Genomic DNA, 19,220 nt, shown 5'->3' with positions numbered 1-19,220 from the left:
TATTCAACTAAGCTGTGCTCTGCGTTATAGCATTATGTGAGCGTAAATTACCTTTAGAATGCCAGTGCTCCTGGTATACAGTATAAAAAATGCTTCTGTACTTAACCTTTTCTTCACACACACACACACACACACACACACACACACACACACACACACACACACACACACACACGTTCTAATGATTGCTTAACTTGAAACACAACACCAAGAAGCAAACTGCTTCTCACTCATCCTTTTTATTAAATAAACTGAATCTTCCTTATAGTGCATATGATCATTTATTTATGGACCTATTTTTCTAATAAGGCAATCTCTTTCTCTCTCCTCTCTCTGCATATATATACACACATATGTATATATATATATATATATATATATATATATACCTATGCAAGCATATACCACAGACTACTACAATACAAAAATAAATTTATATGGAAATTAATGTTGAAAAGTCCTTTTAACTCTGTGTTTTTGCCCGGAGCTAGCCGCAGAAAAATTATATGCTTGAACAATCAAATAAGTATTTGTATCTTTCTGCTATATATAAACCAAATCAAACCCTGAATGGCGGCTGGAAAACAGCCTTAGAACTTGTACTTGGCCTGAGTTCCTTCAGTTAGACAGACACTTCTGTGGCAGACAAAAATTGACACTTTCCATTTTCCCCTTGGTGATGTTTCCCCGTTGGAAGCAAGCTCAGGGCAGCGATGGAGAGCTCAGCATCAGGGGCTTCACAGGCCCACTTGCTTAGTGACTCATTTACAAAGTTTCCCAAGAGCAAAGGAATCCACTCTAATCCAGACACCCAGGCAGCCTCCCAACCAAAGAGTAAGACAGTTGCCATGTTGTATTCAGTTGTTAGCAGTGCGTGTGTGGGGTCAGTCTCACTTGACGTGTACGTGGGACGACTTTTCTTCCAACGCCATATTTGGCATAAAAACTATGGGAATGTACTACAGGCCACAGTGAAGAGTTCTGAGAGGAGGCTTTTTAAAAGTATCACTTCCGGACTTTCCATTAAAATCAGTGTCAACTCCCTGTATAAAAACTCTAGACAGGATACATTTGTTTTCCTAAAAGTTATACATTTTAAGTAGCAGGTATTTTATAAAAGGAGTTCCTACCATGACCTTCCCGAGTACACATGCATGTTCAGGTCTATACTACACACATGCATACACCTGAACTAACACATAACAATTCTGGAGACATAAAACTTGTAAGGTTGCCAGGCGGTTGGCTTTCTGTGTCTCTTACCCAGTAACCACGGCTAAGCGAGGGGCAGCCATGATAATTTGTATTTCGATTTATATTGCCTCAGAAACTCACTTTATTAATTACAGAGCTCCTTTCTAGTGAATCTTATGGATTTAGGAGTAGCCCGAGTCGTCGAGAGCACGCAATGCTACTGATAAATAGGACATTATTTCATTAGATGAAATCTTACCTTCCAACAAAGTAGTTTTCTGTGTTGTTTGTCAATAAAAGCCATTTACAAATCCCTCCGTCTGGCTGTGTTATTGATCTGTTTCCTAAACAGCAACTAATATGAACATTAATCTATAAATGACCATAATTCTAAAATATTTCTGACAAACCAGGAACAGTCTGGTTCATGGCAACTCATCAGAGCTGTGCGAACAGACAGACATTTGGAGTGGAATGGACTTGCAGTAGTGGAAATTTCAAGTCCCTCAGGCCGATAAAATTCAGAGCCCTTATCATCCTAACAAACCCACGTTTCCTGAAAGCATGATAAAGAATGGGAAGGCTGAGTGCTCATGAGGCCAGTAGGGTTCTGGTGGGAGCACTTCCGTCTCTACGGGGTCTTCACAGTGCTAGCATGAGAAGCATCTATCCTCATAGAGGACGATGGAGTAGGGAGCTTGGCTGTCCGTGTGTGTGTGTGTGTGTGTGTGTGTGTGTAGAGATCTACCTTAGTTCCTGGAGAGTAGCAAGTGCGTCCACAGACATTTCCAGGGTATTGGCACTTGACTGCTTTGCAAAGCTCATCCCTGGGTTTGTCTGTTAACTTCTGGGTTTCAGAGCACGGGCGCCATGTTTTCCGTAAAACGTCATACCCAAGAATGATACCATTTGGATTTCCTGGTGCTGTCCAATCTATTTGGAGGGATCTGCAACAGATTAAAAATATACATATACACATGAATGCATATTTGTGTGTGTGTGTGTGTGTGTGTGTGTGTGAGATCTGCTTCATAATTACACATGTGAAATACCACTCCAGGCTAGATTCAATGCTATAAAAAAGATAACATTTAACTGTTATCAAGCTTATTTATGCAGTCCTCCGGACTGGTCAAAGGCTCTTATTTCATAAGCAGTTCTCTGACTGAAGCATGGAGGAATGGGTTAGACACAATACTATGCTAACGTGACCACACACACACACACACACACACACACACATACACACACACACTTATATACATGACCGCCACTGAGCATGTTTTAAGGCTGAACCCACACTGTTTCAGATTGGGGAGAACACTACACGGCAGGGTCCAGTGGTCTCTCACCTGAAGTGTCAGAGGCAAGCAGAGAACGTCCCCGTGAGGAATCAGGCAAACCCATGGCACGTCAGGTTTGTTGAAAGAAAGCACAAGGGAGAGAAGCCTTGGTATGCACAGCAAAAGCTGAACTATGACAGATGTAAGTTCTTCTCTCTAGGCCCTCTCCTTTCCAAAACCTAAGACAGATGACGTGGCATGCGCTGGCCAAAGGTGCACCTGCACACAGCCGTGAAGGCAACATGCAATGTCAGCATTCTGGCCATGACTGGCACCTCTACGTTTTTCTCTGTAGTCTTCAGTGCTGTTGACTGTGCTGGTCAAAGAAAGCCCTTGAGAATCATGAAGGTCCATGCAGAATCTAGGCTCTCTAAGACAGTGTCATTCTCTCTCTCTGTCTGGATCTTGCAGGGCAAATCTCTATGGTTGGCTCTCACACTGTCTGCCATGGTCAATTCCCAAATTGAGAAAGTCCCCAATAGCACTGACCTCCTCCAAACGGTCGCTGGCATTTCTTTGCATTTGAATCGCTGCTAGATAGATTTGTTTCTTCAGTAACTCTACCTCGTATGTGGTTTGTGGTCAGGAGTCTAGGAACTGGAGTTCCCATAACAAATGCCCTTAGAAAGAATATTTGATTTTTTTTTTTTTAAAGATTGACTGGCCATTTCATTTCAGACACCTGCATACTTTGTGGGGCTGGTGTGCAGTGAACGAGGAACAACTTCCTCCCTTCTCGGCATGTTACTACTCCATTTGCTGTGGTGAGTGAGATCAGAAAAGTAAATCTGTGTGCCCTGGTGACTCACATCTGTCATTTCAGCACTCAGGAAGCTGAGGCAGGGGGATAACCATCAGTTCAGGTCAGTCTGGGTTCTCTCAAAGCACAAAACAGAAAAAGACTGATGTCTAGATTCATAAGGAATCTGCCTCAGTTCCATGCATGTGATTTCCACGCAGTGTTTTCTGTCAGCAGAGACTGGTTTAAAGCTTGAGACCATGCTCCAGAGAGTTCACGTATTTCTGAGACACAGCACGGCCTTCTAGGAACGCCTTCTCTATGAACCGTAAAATGATCTTTGTCATTATCGTTTTTGAAAACTGGATGGAATTCTGACATGGATGGCAATTCCTATCGTGCTATTCTAGAGTCTCTGGCTGGACATGTAACCAGTCACACGGGTGTAGTGTGCTTTCCACACAGAGGACGTTCTTGTAGCACATGTGTCAAAGCAAGGCGAGCACACATGGGCCTGGGCTATGCATCAAGGCATCGTTTTTGACTTGATTGTTTGTGTATGTGGTATGCACATCATAGTGTACCCGTGGATGTCAGAGGACCACTTCCCTCCATCTGTTATCTGGGGGGTCACTGGCATCAAACTTAGGTCATCAGGCTTGGCAAGAATACCTTACCCACTGAGCCACTCCACTGGCCCAGCCAAGTCTTAGCCATAAAGGGTTCCCAGTAACTCACACTGAGCATTAATTCTCAGCCACCGTGCAGACTAAGTTTTAAAGCCATTGGTTTAGGGTCTGATCAGCACCCTCAGCGAAGAAACTCAGTTAAGCAAAAACATTTCTGAAAAGGTAGCAGTCAAGAGAAACCTTGACATTTTAAGTTATTTTTTCCATTCTCCAGAGAGTGCACGTACAGCACACCTTGCCATGACGCTGCAGAGAGCAAACTGTGTCGCTATGCGGGTTTCAAAGGCCAATACGACCACTGCTGTTTTCCCAGAGATCTGACTTTCAAGTCAGCTCTACGCTGTGAAGACCCCACAGCTACACTCATTGCATCGGTGAATTACAGCAGCGACCATGCTCTTCTGTGAGAGTGGCTGGGAGTCAGGAGCACGTGTACATGGGCACATGTGTGTGTAGAGGACAGAGTCCAACCTCAGGTGCCATTCCTCAGGGGCTTCTCACTGTCAATTCAAGACATGGTATGTCACCAGACCTGAGGTTCACTGAGTAGGCTAGGCTGGCTGGCCAGTAAGCCCCGTGGCCACCATGAGTGGCTCTTTATAGAGTGCTGGGAATCCAACTCATATCCCCAACATTACTTAACCATATGTACTTAACCAGCTGAGGTATCTCCTAGCCAAAGAAGTGACGAGGTCTGAGAGGGCAGGGCACGAGAGTCACACTATCTTTAATATTCTCTGATAATAAGCCACAATGGGTACACACACTATAGAAAACGGGGGTCAAACATTCCAACTGGGCATTTTAATTCTGTCATGTGATACTAAAGTTATTGTTCTATGTTGGCTATACTGCATAATAACATGGCTTCCCCTGTCAAAAGCTGTCACTTCTGATAAGCTTGAGAGTTAGAAAGCATCGAGAATATAAATTCTTCTCAGCTACCTTTATACAGAATGCTGAAACATAAGCCAGGACGCTGCATGAAGACTTCGGCTTCACAGTGACACTTTACTACTGCATCCTAATTATCTGATCACCATTTGTCCAAATAGCATGTGGGATCCACAAGGGGAAAAATCTCGTATGTTTCAAGACCTCAGACTAAACTCTTAGGGTCTTTGGATTTCTAATCCACCGAGACAGGCCTTAACTAAACATGGACATTTTGGCCACACTTTCACGTAGCGTACACTCTCCTCAACAGCGGTCTACACCGTGTTTTCAGAAATGGTGAGAATACTTTAGATATAAAACCAAATTTGCATTTTGACAAAATGTTAACTTTTGGTTTTGAGTCAAGTCACTGAGCATTTAACTGCTCTGTGGGTTCATTTACTAAGAACTACACCAGGGGAGAAAGGAAAAAGCAGGTAAAATGTACATGCAGCATGTGAACTGCGAAATAATAAAGTCAAATACTTTCATCCTTAAAAATCACATAAACCAAGGCTATCACATTCTAGAAGGTGTTCTGTTATTCAAGAAGGTATCGTGGGAGGTGTGGATGAAATATGAATATGTGTTTAAGAAGAGAGAGGGGATTCTGGGAAGGACCAGGACAGGAGAAATAAGGCCACAGTAGAATCCACTCAACATGTAGACAGGCAGCCAGCAATGTGGCCGCTCTGCTGCTTGAGATCACGTCTCAACCACCACACATATTATAATGAAAGAAGAGAATTACAGAAGCCATCAAACGCCCAATGGGCGGTCTGAGAGTGAAGCAGGGTGACTGTCCAGTGCTATTCCTTCTAAAAACAAGTAGCCCCCTTCAGAGCTGATAACCTGGCTGAATAGAGTGGGTAAAACCAGGAACGGCAAGGAGCGAGAATGAGCCCCGGTGCTCTGACAGGAGCGGACACTCACACTTCTCCCTTCAGGAATTTCAAGTAGTGCTCCAGAGGGGACTGCCAGGGGATGAGTTTATCAGTTTGAGAGTTCCTTCAACAACATCAAGGTTCTGGTGACACCAGCAGTCCATCCTCCTAACCAATCCAACTAAACAGAATCTGGGGAGTTTTCCAAAGTTTAAACTTAGAAAAACAAAACAAAACAAAACAAAACAAAACAAAACAAAACAAAAAAAAAAACAACCCAACGCTAACCAGGTATCATTCTGTCTTTACAATTGAAAGAGACGGATGATGTCCCTTCGATCATTAAAGTTACATTTTGCTGGAGGGAGGTGAGCACTTAACAACATGAGAATAATGCCTCAAGTTATGGTCTGCGGTGGTCTGGGTCTTCTGTGCAGAAACACAAAGGAAAGTTGAAACAAAGTAACGGGGTTACTGCCTGCTCCCAGCTACTCAATCCATGTGCAGGACTTGTGTGGAAAAGGTGGAAGAATCCAGTACTGGAGAATACTGAGCAAGAGACGGAACGTTAGGAAACAAGGCAGAGTGTCTGCTGGGAGGCTGGGATGGAGCTTGCCAACTGTGTGGGGTTTTATAGGCTAAGAAAATAAATTTGGATTTGTTTCTGAGTGTGTTGGAAAACCACTGGAAATTTCTGAGCCAAGATAGGAAAAGGGAGTTATTTACCTAATGTTCCCATTCCTTACGCACCACACTCCCGACATTTCCTAGGTTCTGGAAACAGGCTCCAAGTACATCATGCAGAGACAGTGAAAGCAGAGAAATTGGCAGTCCTTGCTTCTCGAGGTTTGTGTTTGGAGCATGGAAGTAACTAGGACTGCTCTTTTATGGCTGGAGTGGAGTGTGGCTTGGAGGTGGCTAGGTGACGGTCTGACAGCAGAGTCTGGTTCGGCAACTGATCATAGAAGATGGTGCCTGCCTCTCTTGCCTCTCTTTTGGTGCATGCTGCTGGCCAGAGGCAGGGCACAGTGGCTTTGCCCGCTGATGACTATGTACAGACAACACAAAGTCAAGCTTAGCATGGTAGAGCTGAGCAAATTCCATTAGCTGAGTGGTTGACTGGCAAGACACAAGGCTAGGATACCTTGAAGGACTTCACCCAGGAGGGCAGCCTTGTGGGAATGAGTGAGTTCTTCCCCTGCCCCACTGAGTGTGTGTGTGTGTGTGTGTATCTATGTATGTATGTATATATGTATGTACGTGTGTATGTATGTGTATGTATGAATGTATGTATGTACATGTGTGTCTGTGTATATGTCTGTGTGTGTCTGAGTATGTGTATGTATGTATACATGTATATATGTATGTATGTACATGTGTGTCTATGTGTGTCTGTGTGTCTAAGTATGTGTATTTGTGTATGTGTACATGTATATATGTATGTATGTATGTGTGTCTGTGTGTATGTCTGTATATGTGTGTGTCTCTGTGTGTGTGTCTGTGTATGTCTGAGTATGTGTATGTGTGTATGTGTGCATGTATATATGTATGTATGTGTGTGTCTGTGTGTGTATGTCTGTGTGTGCATGTATGTATGTATATACGTATGTACATATGTATGTATGTATGTGCGTGTATATGTATGTGTCTCTTGGGTGTTTTGCCCTTTGGCACCACAGCCATCAACAATAGCGATCATTACACATACCAGGAGATCTGGCTATGTGACGATCTTCTTGGGGTCTTTATAAGAAAAACATATACTGTCTAAAAGAGCTTCATTTGATAGCCAGGGGTCGATGATGGACAGTGACAGTAGCCAATGAGCGACACGGGGAGGAAACATGTTGGATAAAGAGTAAGGACTAAGCCAGAGCAAGGAGCAGAGAAATGCAAGCCAGATCAGGCAATCAGGGCTGAGCCTATGAAACAGAAGCTTTGAGGGGCGCACATGCTCATTATTTTTGCTAGCTATGGAAAGAAACATGTAATGGTTTATCATCAATATTAATTACCAAAATGAGACTCATAGCTAAGAATAATTTGAAAGCCATAAGATGGGAATATCTGAGGCTACCAGGGGGTAGATAGCAAGTCTCTTCTCTCAAAATCTAAGTGAATTTGGTTGGCTTTCACGAGGGTTCTACAAACTGAAAGGGCAAAGGCTGGGAAGGATGATGTCAGCGAACAGAGAGAAGAGCCACGCATGGGAAACTGGCGTGGCTGCAAGGCAAATGAAATCGATGCTTAGCAAACTTGGCCTTCAGAGTTTTACAGTAATGCAGCTAAGGCAGATGCAGGCTCTTACCATCAACCTGGGCTGGATTCGATCTCTGGAACTCACATGCTAGAGGAGAGAACTGATGCTGATAAGTTGTGTTTTGGGCACTTCATGTGTGCAGTGGCAAGTGTGGACTCAGATATATATATATATATATATATATATATATCCACACATATACGTATATGTGTATATATATACATATACGTATATATATGTGTGTATATATATATTCACAAAACCCCAAAATTATCATAATTTAAATAGGAGTGTAAGTGGAGTTAACCTACAATGGGGACCAATACTTCTTCTGGACACATGGGCTAACAAAAGCCCAGTGCTAAATACACGTTAGCTGTTTCCAAGTCATTGGTCCCTGAGATCTCTTAGGCCCTTCTGCAACTATGGGGCATTGTCATTGCCCTGGTTACCCTCAATAAGAACTTACGCCAAACGCCCCACATACTTGAATCATAGAGATGGAGACGTCAGCCTAGCGCCAACCTGGAAGCTTCCATCCCGCTTGAAGGCTCTATGAATGTTACCATGGAGAAAAGTCATCAACTATCTGGCCCAGTGGTTAACTCTGCAAGTTCCAGTAACGATTATCCTGACGAGATGTACCCACTGGTGCAATTACGGCACCAATGTTAAGGGAGTAACCAATCAATTGCTTTCTGAGTGGATTTAAAGGCCCTGTCACAAGAATGAACTGTTAATTGTGCCCAGACTGGTAACTGGCTATGTCAGCGGATCTGGGAGGAGCCTAATACTATCACTCTGGTTAATGGACTCAGTAATAACTGACCCCTAAGTCCTTATGTTCACATCCATAGGTCAGTGTTTCTCTCAACCCTCGTGAGAGAAGCTGCTTTTGCAGGAGACAGTGATTAATACAGAGATCCACGTGTGGGCAGCATAAAGTGGGTGAGGAGACGGTGGTATACGTCACTCTAAGTGAGACATCTGTCTAATCATATCCTCCTTTCCCCAGGGCTCAGAGACCAGAGCAGAAGAGGAGGTAGGAAGACTGTAGGATCCAGAAGCAGTAAACGGATGTCTGTGGTGAATTATTTGTTGGACATGACAAAGCCACGCCCACGTTAACTCATAGTGGCTGTGACTGTATACACAAGACGTGTGTATAGGATGGATCCTCCCCGAAAGTCAAGCAAAGACAAGGGAGTTACTCATGAAGTCCTAGTCCTAACTGAGAAGCTGTGGACAGTTGTCAGGTGCCGGGGGAGGTAAAGGAATATTTCTTCAGAGATGCAGCCCCTGAAAGGCCACTAATGCTCCAGTAGATGCCCATGGCACATACAGGAAACACTGTGATTCTGTGAGTTTTAAAAAAAAGAAAGGTTGTGAAGTTTGGGGAAAAGTGATGGAGAGGTTAGTGGGGCAACTGGAGGAGAGGGAATGGGCGTGGGGGTGGATCCAAAACCCTTATGTACACGCATGAAACTCAATAAAAAAATCAAAAAGATGAAAACTGTCAAGTACATGAACTTTTTAGATGTGGGAAAGGTGGGGAGGGGTTGTATTTGCAGGAAAGATGACCAGAACGGTAAGAATTAACTTTTGTTTCCAGGTAACATATGTGACAAGAGACATCACACAAGAAAATCAATAGACAGTTTGGATGTGAGAGCATGGTTCAGGGACACAGCAGGGTCAGGGGCCTTCACGAGATGCTGAGTGTTTACTCTCTGAATAAGGAGTGCATCTTCCTGTTAACTGCGCCCGGAATTAATGAGTGTGCTTGTAAACGAGCCCAGAAGTGGGTTTCTGAGAGCTCAGAATGGGTGAATCTACGGGTGAGGGAGGAGGAAGGGGTGGCTATACAAAGGCTGCCTTGGTGACTGGGCTGCACACACGTCGTGTGCAGGTGCCGAGCTTCAGGAGTACATTCTGAAAGCCACTGTGGTCACAAGACACTGCGTTTTGTCCCACAGTATGGAGCCTACACCAGATCCTCTGTCTGAAGACCCTCGCCCGTACCTTCTAAAGATTCAAACAGAAATTCTGAATTGAAATTAACTTCCAACTGTCCATATTAAAAAGTTAGGGAGTTCAGAGCAGCGTTTCTCAGTCTGTGGGTCACGACCTCTTTGGCAAACCTCCATCTCCAAAAATTAGTTACCATGAGTAACAGTAGCAAACTTCCAGTTATGAAGTAGCAACATGAGGAACTGTATTAAAGGCTGGCAACACTAGGAAGGCTGAGAACCACTGGTTTAGAAGGCATGTGATGGAAATACAATTTAATAGGTTGCGCCTTTTATCTTCCCTATTGAAATGAGTTTAATACACAGCACATGTACATTTATGAAATTGTAAGTTACCACCCCCAGTTCAAGCTCTGAGTCACTGAAAAGGATCGGAGAAAATGCCTTACACCTCAAGTGCAGTCTTAAAGCCTAGAAGCCTCAGTTTCACCTCAAACAAGAGGTGAAGAAAACTCTGTAAGCTCCGACCTCTCCCACTGGACTCAGCTCTGAGGTAATTTGAAAATACCCCAGGGTTTATGTATGGTGCTCATGGTTTAACTCCTTTGGAAGAACGCAGCCTATCATTGCCTCTGTCATAACGATGACCGAAATGTTGCATTATAAAAATATTATGGGCTCCACTCAGTATCTCCAGGCAAAACTGAAAACAATTATTTTGTTACCGTTCCAAGGACGTTATACCTCAGACACAGCACCAGCGATTCAGCCTCAAACCAGTGTGGACTCAATTAAAGGCAATAAAAGATGAGGCCTGGGCTCCCTCTCGCCTGTCCCTGGAGCTCCAATGCCTGGAAACCATGAGCTTCGGGAGACTGGCAGGGACAGGAAAACTTTTGTTTTTGTTCTCAGCTTTTCCTTCTATGGAGACAGTGTAAGCAAACTTCCCAGGCAGCCGTGTACCCAGGGAAGCTGTTGGCTGGAGTGCTTGTCATATTTCAATCAAAGTAGGAGCTGGCCCATTCTCCCCACCTAGCACTCTCTCTAACGTCTCAAGGACCAGAATTAATGAATTAGCTATTGATTAAATTCCACTCTAGCAAATCCACCAAGGCAAATAAATGAACTACCCAGGGCACGTGTAGGCCGTGGCCAGACATGTCTGGGGTATCGATCAGTAGTTAGTATTCTCTGGGGACACGGAAGCAGCCGATGATAAGATGACAGGAAGGGAAGGTGCAGGATTGGAGAAGAGCTCGTTTCTAAAGGGGCAGATCTGGAAGCTACCATGGTCTGTAGGATCTTTCCGCATGCATGTGTGCCTCTGGGTTACACAGAATGTAGGGGACAGGGCAAGAGCCCGTACTGCAGATGATGAGGTCAAAACTTCGGAGTAAGTCGAGGTCAAAGACAAGGATGAGCGGAAGCACTCCAGGCAGCCAATCAAACAGGCTCATGTGACAGTCACGTGCTAGTAGAGTGTGTCAGTTAAGTTTTGCTGACATTGCATTTTATCAAAGGGGAGGGGACACGGAGAATGTATTGCTTTATAAACAGCCAAGTTATTTGCCGTGTTCTAGAAGTAAAGTCAGTCTACTGACTTTTTTTTCCTGAGTGGATTTCACATTTGATTTTTACATATTGCTAACATAAAGGAGATTAAAAAAAAAAGAAAGCCAGAAACAAGGGGTTGGGGATTTAGCTTAGTGGTAGAGTGCTTGCCTAGCAAGCACAAGGTCCTGGGTTCAGTTCTCAGCTCCGGAAAAAAAAAAAAAACCAACCCAGAAACATAATTAACAAGTATTGGATGCCAGTGAGTATAACAAAATTACACAGACAACGTTATGCTCACACGGGGCTAACTGCTTTGGTGCTGGTGTGCTCTGATTGACGTCTTGGCAGCCCTGTTCCCGCTCCTTTGCAGCCTTGCCTTTGGGAACTGGTACTCTGCCACAATGGTTCATTTTAAGAAAGAAAACATTTTACGGGCCAACATTTGGTTGTGAATGGTGTCTTTCGGGTTTTTTTTGTTAGATCTCTGGTTGAAGGAAGGAAAATAGAAAACATCCACAAATCAGCTAAGGCACTGCCCTAAAGAAAACTACAGCAGAGAGAGGTATCTGGTACAGGCGAGCATGCCGTAAAGCTGCTATTACCCATCTCTCCACGTGCTGTAAAGCTGCTATTGCCCCTCTCTCTCTCCACATATCGTAGTGGGAAAGTCCGCACGCATTGCTATCTGAGGACTCTGGAACATAACCATGGCAGTGACATCAGGAAAGGCATCAAGTCATGCAGAGTGCGTGTCAGAGAAGGTACTCCCTGTTTTACCTTAACCTCCACATGTGACCCACGGGCAGCCCCAGTGTGAGACAGAGAGCCATGTACATGAAGCCTCAGACTGGCAAGCTATGTCAACCTTTGTGGCCGAAGACTGAAGAGGGAAAGATCTGTGCCAGACAAAGTGTGGGGCAAATTCTCATTCTGTTTGGTTCCTTTGTTTTTCTTCATGGCCCTGCCAGAAAGGTGGATCTTGTCAGGGGGAAGCACCATGGCTGCTGTGGCCTAAGAGGAATCAGAAAGACCATGGACAGATCCCTTTTCTATTCAGAGGAACCAGAAAAAGGACCCCTGTGGCCCAGAGAATAAATTCAGGGAGGAAGGGGGATCATTACCGTTTTCTGTTTGCTTTCTCCTCATTCCCTCCAAAGTAACATCAGTTGTGCAAACTGCATGGTCACCGGAAGGCAGAACTCCCAGAGAAAATAACATTTCTGCCAAAGGTCCAGGAAAGGAAGTGCAAGAAAGGGTTGGGAAGCCATAGAAGATTCAGAAACAAAGTAATGTACACTCAGAGTCAACTCCGAGTGGCATGTTCCTGATTGTGTCACATCTGAGGGACAAGCTCCAGCACCTGAACCTTTCTACAGTGGCCCAGCCAAGTCCTGAGTGAGCCATGGGGAAAGGTGTTCACAGGCAGGAGGTACCGCAAGCCTGCAGGAAAAGGAGCTGGGTGCTCCATTACTGACAGAGAATTTTAGCCTAAACTTAACCAATTGTTAACCATAGGTAAAAGAAAATGGATCCGTCCTTAGAGGCTGTGAATAAAGCTATTGTGCCACAGCCTAATGCTTAAAGATGATTTCAGGAAAGGATCCCATCATTCTAAATAATATTAACACACAGGTTACCCTGAATTCCCCATTCCAATGTGGCAGTGGGTCATTGAAGTTCTAATCAGTAGCCTTGCAGAAAGGTCACTGTAAGGTATGACTTCTTTCCAGAATTTTTCTTCACACACCAAAGAAAATGCACAATTATATGTAGAGACATCAAAATGCCTCTGACAATAATTGACAGAGCAAAACAGCAGGTCAGTGAAGTTTATAGATAATCCGAAGTCACCATGACTCAGCATCCTCTTCCCAGCGTTTATAAAACACACCCATCAAAGAGGCACCTTCACTCTCTCCAAGTGCAACTGGTGTGCACTTAATAACTAACATAGTTGTATCTTTGCCCTGAAACAAACCTTAACTGGTGTGAGAGAACTGAGAAATCTCAAACCAGTGTCCACAGAACACATGAGAATTAAACTAAAAATCTGTATAAAGTTAATTGTGAATTAACTTATCTCCTTGTGAACCATCTACAGGGCAATAAGGTCCAATGTAAGTAAAAATAGTTTGAACAAATGAGAGTGTCACATCTTACGGTGTGCTCTGCGTAAGTCAGAGATTAGAAGACACCTCAAAGCACTAGGCTTTTCACTTCCTCTCTTACCAACGAAGTAAGCTGCTCTCTGAGGAAACGGATAGAAAAGAAAGAAAGAAGAGAGAAACAGTCAAGAGCAGAATTATCTGGAGTAGCAAACTGAAAATAATATTTCAAAGAAAACCAATAAAGATTCTTCCTCCCTCTGTAGGCCACCTTGGTGCTTGGCTGATGGTGCCCTTTGTAAAACAGATGTGCTGTAGCTTCAAGAGATCCTGTCTATTAGGTGTTGGTCTAAATGCCTTAGCTACAGGGCCCCTGTTCAGAAAGTCCTTGCCTGCCAGTGAATTTAAGTGCATCCCCACTTTCTCCCCCATGGTGTCTTCTATGTATCTGGTCACAGATCTATAGTGAAATCCTAGGTGGGGATGAGTAGCTTTCGAGAGTTGAAGTTTTGTACAGGGTGAGAGCTACAGATCTATCTTCCTTCTACTGAAGAAATAGAGTTTCATAGTTTCCTAGATATGAGAAACAAAGTTATAAAAACAAGGTTTTGAGAAATACATCTGGTGGTCAGGATGCCTATGACAAACTTGTGACCTTTCTGAGAGATACATTTGACATCATGCTGTCCAGTGTTAAAGTTTTGGTGATCAAGATTCTGACTAAGCTAATTAAAACAAAAAAGAAAAACAGCTGTTCTCAGAAAGACCCCCTACCCCACCCTGTGGTAAATTCTGAGAACAACGGCAAGATGTCATCCTGACCCTGCCCGACCACCCAGTTCAACTCCCCCTCTAAAGGATGTGCCAACTTAGCCCTTTCCCAGTGATTCGCCAAGGCCAAGTGTAGGGCTGGATGAGGAAAGTGACTAATTGAACCAAGAGCAGCCCCTTGAGCAGGCCAGCCAATACCTGACCAGATCCTTTGTCCTGTGTACACCAATGAGAATGGGCCAGCTAATTCTGGTGCTGAAGTCTGCCCTCTGTAATGAATAAAAGTTGTGTGCTTTTTGGGTTCAGGGTTGCCTCTCCCTGAGTGGATGAGCAAACCCACATATGTGGATTAAAAACCTTATACCCTCTTGCTATTGCAGCGGTCACTTTGTCAATCTGTGCTCTGTGGGTGGTGCTCTTGAGGTAAGGCCACTATGGGGTCTTACAACACTACATGTAGTTACCTCCAGTTTGAATAGCACCATTTGTTGGCGATCTCATCTTTTCTCCAGTATGACTTTTTGGCCTCTTTGTCAAAAAGTCAGTTGGCAATGAGTTTCTGTCCTTCTATGTGGTTTCCTCAATTCTATTTCTTTGACACACGTGTCTGTGTTTAAACCAAACACCATGCCTCTTGTCTTTTCGTTGTGGTGGCTTTGCAGTATAACTAGAAATCTGGGGTGTGAATAGCTCCAGCAGGCGACTTTTTTCTGACTCTTCAGAACTGTTTGGGCTGTCCTTGTTTTTGATTTTTCTAAAAAAGAAATTTAAGACCATCCTTTCAAATTCTGCACAGAATTGTGTTGGAATTTTGACAGGAATGATGTTGAATCAGTAAGACTGCTTCCAGTAGGAACGCTATAAAGACACCACTAGTGTAGCAGGAGACTGTGGTCAGCATAGTGACCACAATTTGTCAAGCTGCAGAAAAGAGATCACGGAGTACTAAGTTCTAAATGGGACATCTGTATCCTTGCACCCCTTTCTCAAGCCTCAGGGACCACTGTGGAAGAGAGACTGGAAAGATCTTAAGTGTCAGGGGCGGTGGATGACTAAAAGAAAACAGTGTTTTCCAGACACAGCAGGGTGGTTAACATAAAATCTCGCGGTGGTTGTGCAGCCTACATAAAACCTGTGGAAGCTCAAGTTGGATAAATTCCCAGTATGAAGAAGGAAGCTTGAAGAACCACCTTTATCTGAGGAACAATCGGCAAAAGATAGCTTCGAGGAGAGGGGAGCAGGTAGAAGTTTTCTTTCTTTCTTTCCTTTCTTTTCTCCTTTCCTTTTCTCCTTTCCTTCTTTTCCTTTTCTCCTTTCCTCTCCTTTCCTTTCCTCCTTTCCTTTCCTTGTCTCCTTTCCTCTCCTCCTCCCCTCCCCTCCTCCCTCCTCTCCTCCTCCTCTCTTCCTTCCTGCCTTCCTTTTTATTGGATATTTCTTTATTTACATTTCAAATGTTATTCCCCTTCCCAGTTTCCTGTCCAGAAGCCCCCATCCCCTCCTCTCCCTTCTTCTATAAGGGTGCTCCCCCACCCCACGCCCACCCCCGGGGTAGTTTTCTTAAAGGGTATAGCCTCGAGTAGGTTAACCATGTTCTAGTGGAGAGCCACACTATTGAATACATTGTCACAGTAGAGCTTGGGGTGGTGAAGTAGGGAAATCTGGGAAGAGTTTGGGGAGTTTCATATATTACATTGTATAAAATTATCAAAGAACTAATAAAAACAAAACCAGAAAATACCAATAAAGCCAAGAGGTTTTTAGAGAATATCTAAATTAAAAGCCTCTATTATGGTTTGTATATGCGTGGCTCAGGGAGTGGCCCTATTAGGAGGTGTGGCCTTGTTGGAGTGGGTGTGTCACTGTGGGTGTGGGCTTTAAGACCCTCACCCTAGCTGCCCTGGAAGCCAGTATTCTGTTAGCAGCCTTCAGATGAAGATGTAGAACTCTCAGCTCCTCCTGCACCATGCCTGCCTGGATGCTGCCATGTTCCTGCCTTCATGATAATGGACTGAACTTCTGAACCTGTAAGCCAGCCCCAATTAAATGCTGTCCTTATAAGAGCTGCCTTGGTCATGGTGTCTGTTCACAGCAGTAAAACCCTAAAACAGCCTCTAAGACGACTACCATAGAAGGAAATAAGTCAACGCATACACTGTAAACAGACTTCTACTCTTATAGCTGACAAATTATCTGAAATTGACCAACTCTTTGCACAACCAAGTTAAAAGAAAAGGCTCAGTTGAAAAGAAACAGCTAGGAAAATTACAAATAATTAAGAAAACCGCATTCCAAGTTAGTGGTTTTCCTCCAAGGAAAACTCGAGACAAAAGTGGGTTTCATCTGTGAATTCCACCAACATTCAAGAAGTATATGATAACGTCTTGGGGGATTTCTCTACAAAATAAAGGAGTAGCCTTCAACCCATTCTATAGGGACAGAATCAGCAGGACAAACAAGGTATATGCACTGCCAGAGGACAAGGCACACGGAAGGCGGAAACACCTGCAGCCTAAAGCAAGCGGCTCCCAGCAGCACGGAAAAAGTGAAGCTCACATCACAGCCACACGGGGCTTAGCCAGAGAAAGCTGACTGCTTGACGTCTTTAAAGTTAGCACATAATTAATCGTCCAAAGATATAAAATGTGGGAAAATATGTGACACGATTTTATACATATCTATAACAATAAACAATGCTCAGAGAGTGAGTTCCAAAAGATAATTCCTCCACCTGATGAAAGGTTTCTCTCTAAATTTCATAGGCGACAAACAACATCCTTAATGGGAAAAGGGCTGAAAGCTTCGCTTTGCAGTTCCATGTAGAGATTAGGAATCTATGATCGCAGGCCCAAGGAGGCTCATAATGAATGTAGTAAGGTTGCTGTACACAGTTTTATTATATCAAAATCAATGGTGTTTCTACATGCCAATAACAAACAATTAAATTTTAATTTGCTTAAAGGAACATTAATAAATGGCACCCCTAAAAGGAAACAATTAGGCACAATTCTAATGGAACACGTTCACTACTGTGTACTGAGCTCTACCAAACATTCATGGGATGGATGTATCGAATACATAAGCAATTTATGTGCCTAACACCTGAAAGATTGGATAGTATTGAGATACAAATTTTCTCCCTATTGATTCACAGGTTTAATGTGCTCCTAATTTAAACCACAGAGATTTTTGTAGATATGAGGAACTGTTTCCAAAATCCTTTTGTAAAAAAAAAACAGAATTGAAAGAAAAAGCTAAAACGAGCTTTAAGAAGATAAAACAGATGAGTCAGATTGTGTGTTTTCATAGGTCATGTGAATCTAACAGTCAGCATATAGAAGCATGATGCCGGTGATCTGATTAACATATTAATAAACTGAATAGAAGATTCAGAAGTGCCCTACAGAATGTGCTCATGTTCACGTCTCACAGCATCCCAGAATATTCAGCAGAGAAAATACTCACTGAAGTAAATTGTATTTACTGTAAAAAACCAACAGAAAATAAAAATAACACTAACCTTCTCTCACACAGCATTTTAATTACAGATATAAATTCAAAATATAAACAGACAGCTGTTCTAGGAGAAGAAAGGTAGTGGGAATACAGTTTATATTCTTGGAGTTTTGGTTTTTCCTTTGACCCAGGATCTCAGACAGCCCAAGATGGTTTTGAACTTGAACCTCTAGTAGAGAAACTCCCAAGCTCAAATACGGCAGAGTTCTTGTGTTAAAGCCAGGTGTAGAAGCCAGACAAGGAGAAAAGGCAAACGCAATGCCCCTGACACTTAAGTCTTGTGTTTTGTAAAGACTACTATTAAGAGACAAGGAAATTCAACCTTGGCCTGGCATGGTGGCCCACACCTGTAATCCCAGCATTTGGGAGCCTGAGACAGGAGGCTGAGAAGCTCAAGGTCTCCCTAGGTGTGGTGGCTTGAACAGACATGGTTCCTATGGGCTCATATATTTGAATGTTTGATCATTAGGGAGTGGCGCACTTGACAGGGATTAGGAGACATGGAGGAAGTGTGTCTGTCACTGGAGGTGAGCTTTGGGCCTTCAAATGCCCAAGCCAGGTCAGGGGCTCTCTCTTTGTCCTTGCTGCCAGGATGTGAAATCACAGCTATCTCCCCAGCGCCACGTCTGTCTGTCTGTCTGCTGTCATGCTAATGACAATAATAGACCAACCCTCTGAAACTCTAAGCCAGCCCCAATTAAATGCTTTCCTTTCTAAGAATTGCTAAGGCCATGATGTCTCTTCACAGCCATAGGACACTGACAAAACACTGCTACACACAGCAAGTTCGATGCCAGTTAGGACTATAAGACTACATGAGACCTTGGTCTCAGAACAGATCAAAGCCACCCAACCCCCAACTTCCTTACCCCCCCGTTTTTCCCCAAACCATAAGACAAACCATAGACTGGAGAAAACATTTACTGCAAGATATTAGACAGGAATAATTTCCAAGTATATATGCATATAACTATACGAAAATAACAAATCAGACAAGAAAATAATGAATCCAATTAAACTAGCAATAGATTTGCAAGGGTTTCCCTCAACTAGGTAATTGACGAATAACATAAGAAAAGATAACTGGTCTCATCAAACATTAGGGGAAATGCAAATTAGAATTGTAGTGACATAGCACTGCATACCTATTAAGGTAGCTGTGAGGAGAGAAGGAACCTACATACCAATAATTTCTATTAAAAACATGAGACCTCCCCCCGAACCTTCCCTCCCCACACACATATTGGTCAGGAGTAGAAAAT

At 43.5% G+C, this 19,220-nt stretch overlaps 1 protein-coding gene across 1 annotated transcript in view; it reads right to left on the bottom strand.

Annotated features, from left to right (window-relative positions):
• Ush2a (usherin) overlaps nucleotides 1-19,220 on the bottom strand; it is a 670,292-nt gene that overhangs the window by 174,036 nt on the left and 477,036 nt on the right. The window contains exon 47 of the mRNA XM_032915475.1: nucleotides 1,943-2,141. Within this exon, the coding sequence (XP_032771366.1) occupies nucleotides 1,943-2,141 (199 nt within the window). The remainder of the gene's footprint in view (nucleotides 1-1,942; nucleotides 2,142-19,220) is intronic.

Source organism: Rattus rattus, chromosome 10 (assembly GCF_011064425.1).
Source record: "Rattus rattus isolate New Zealand chromosome 10, Rrattus_CSIRO_v1, whole genome shotgun sequence".
NCBI classification, from domain to species: Eukaryota; Metazoa; Chordata; class Mammalia; order Rodentia; family Muridae; genus Rattus; species Rattus rattus.
The sequence above is the reverse complement of the archived record's forward strand: the minus strand, read 5'-3'. Positions and strand labels throughout refer to the sequence as shown.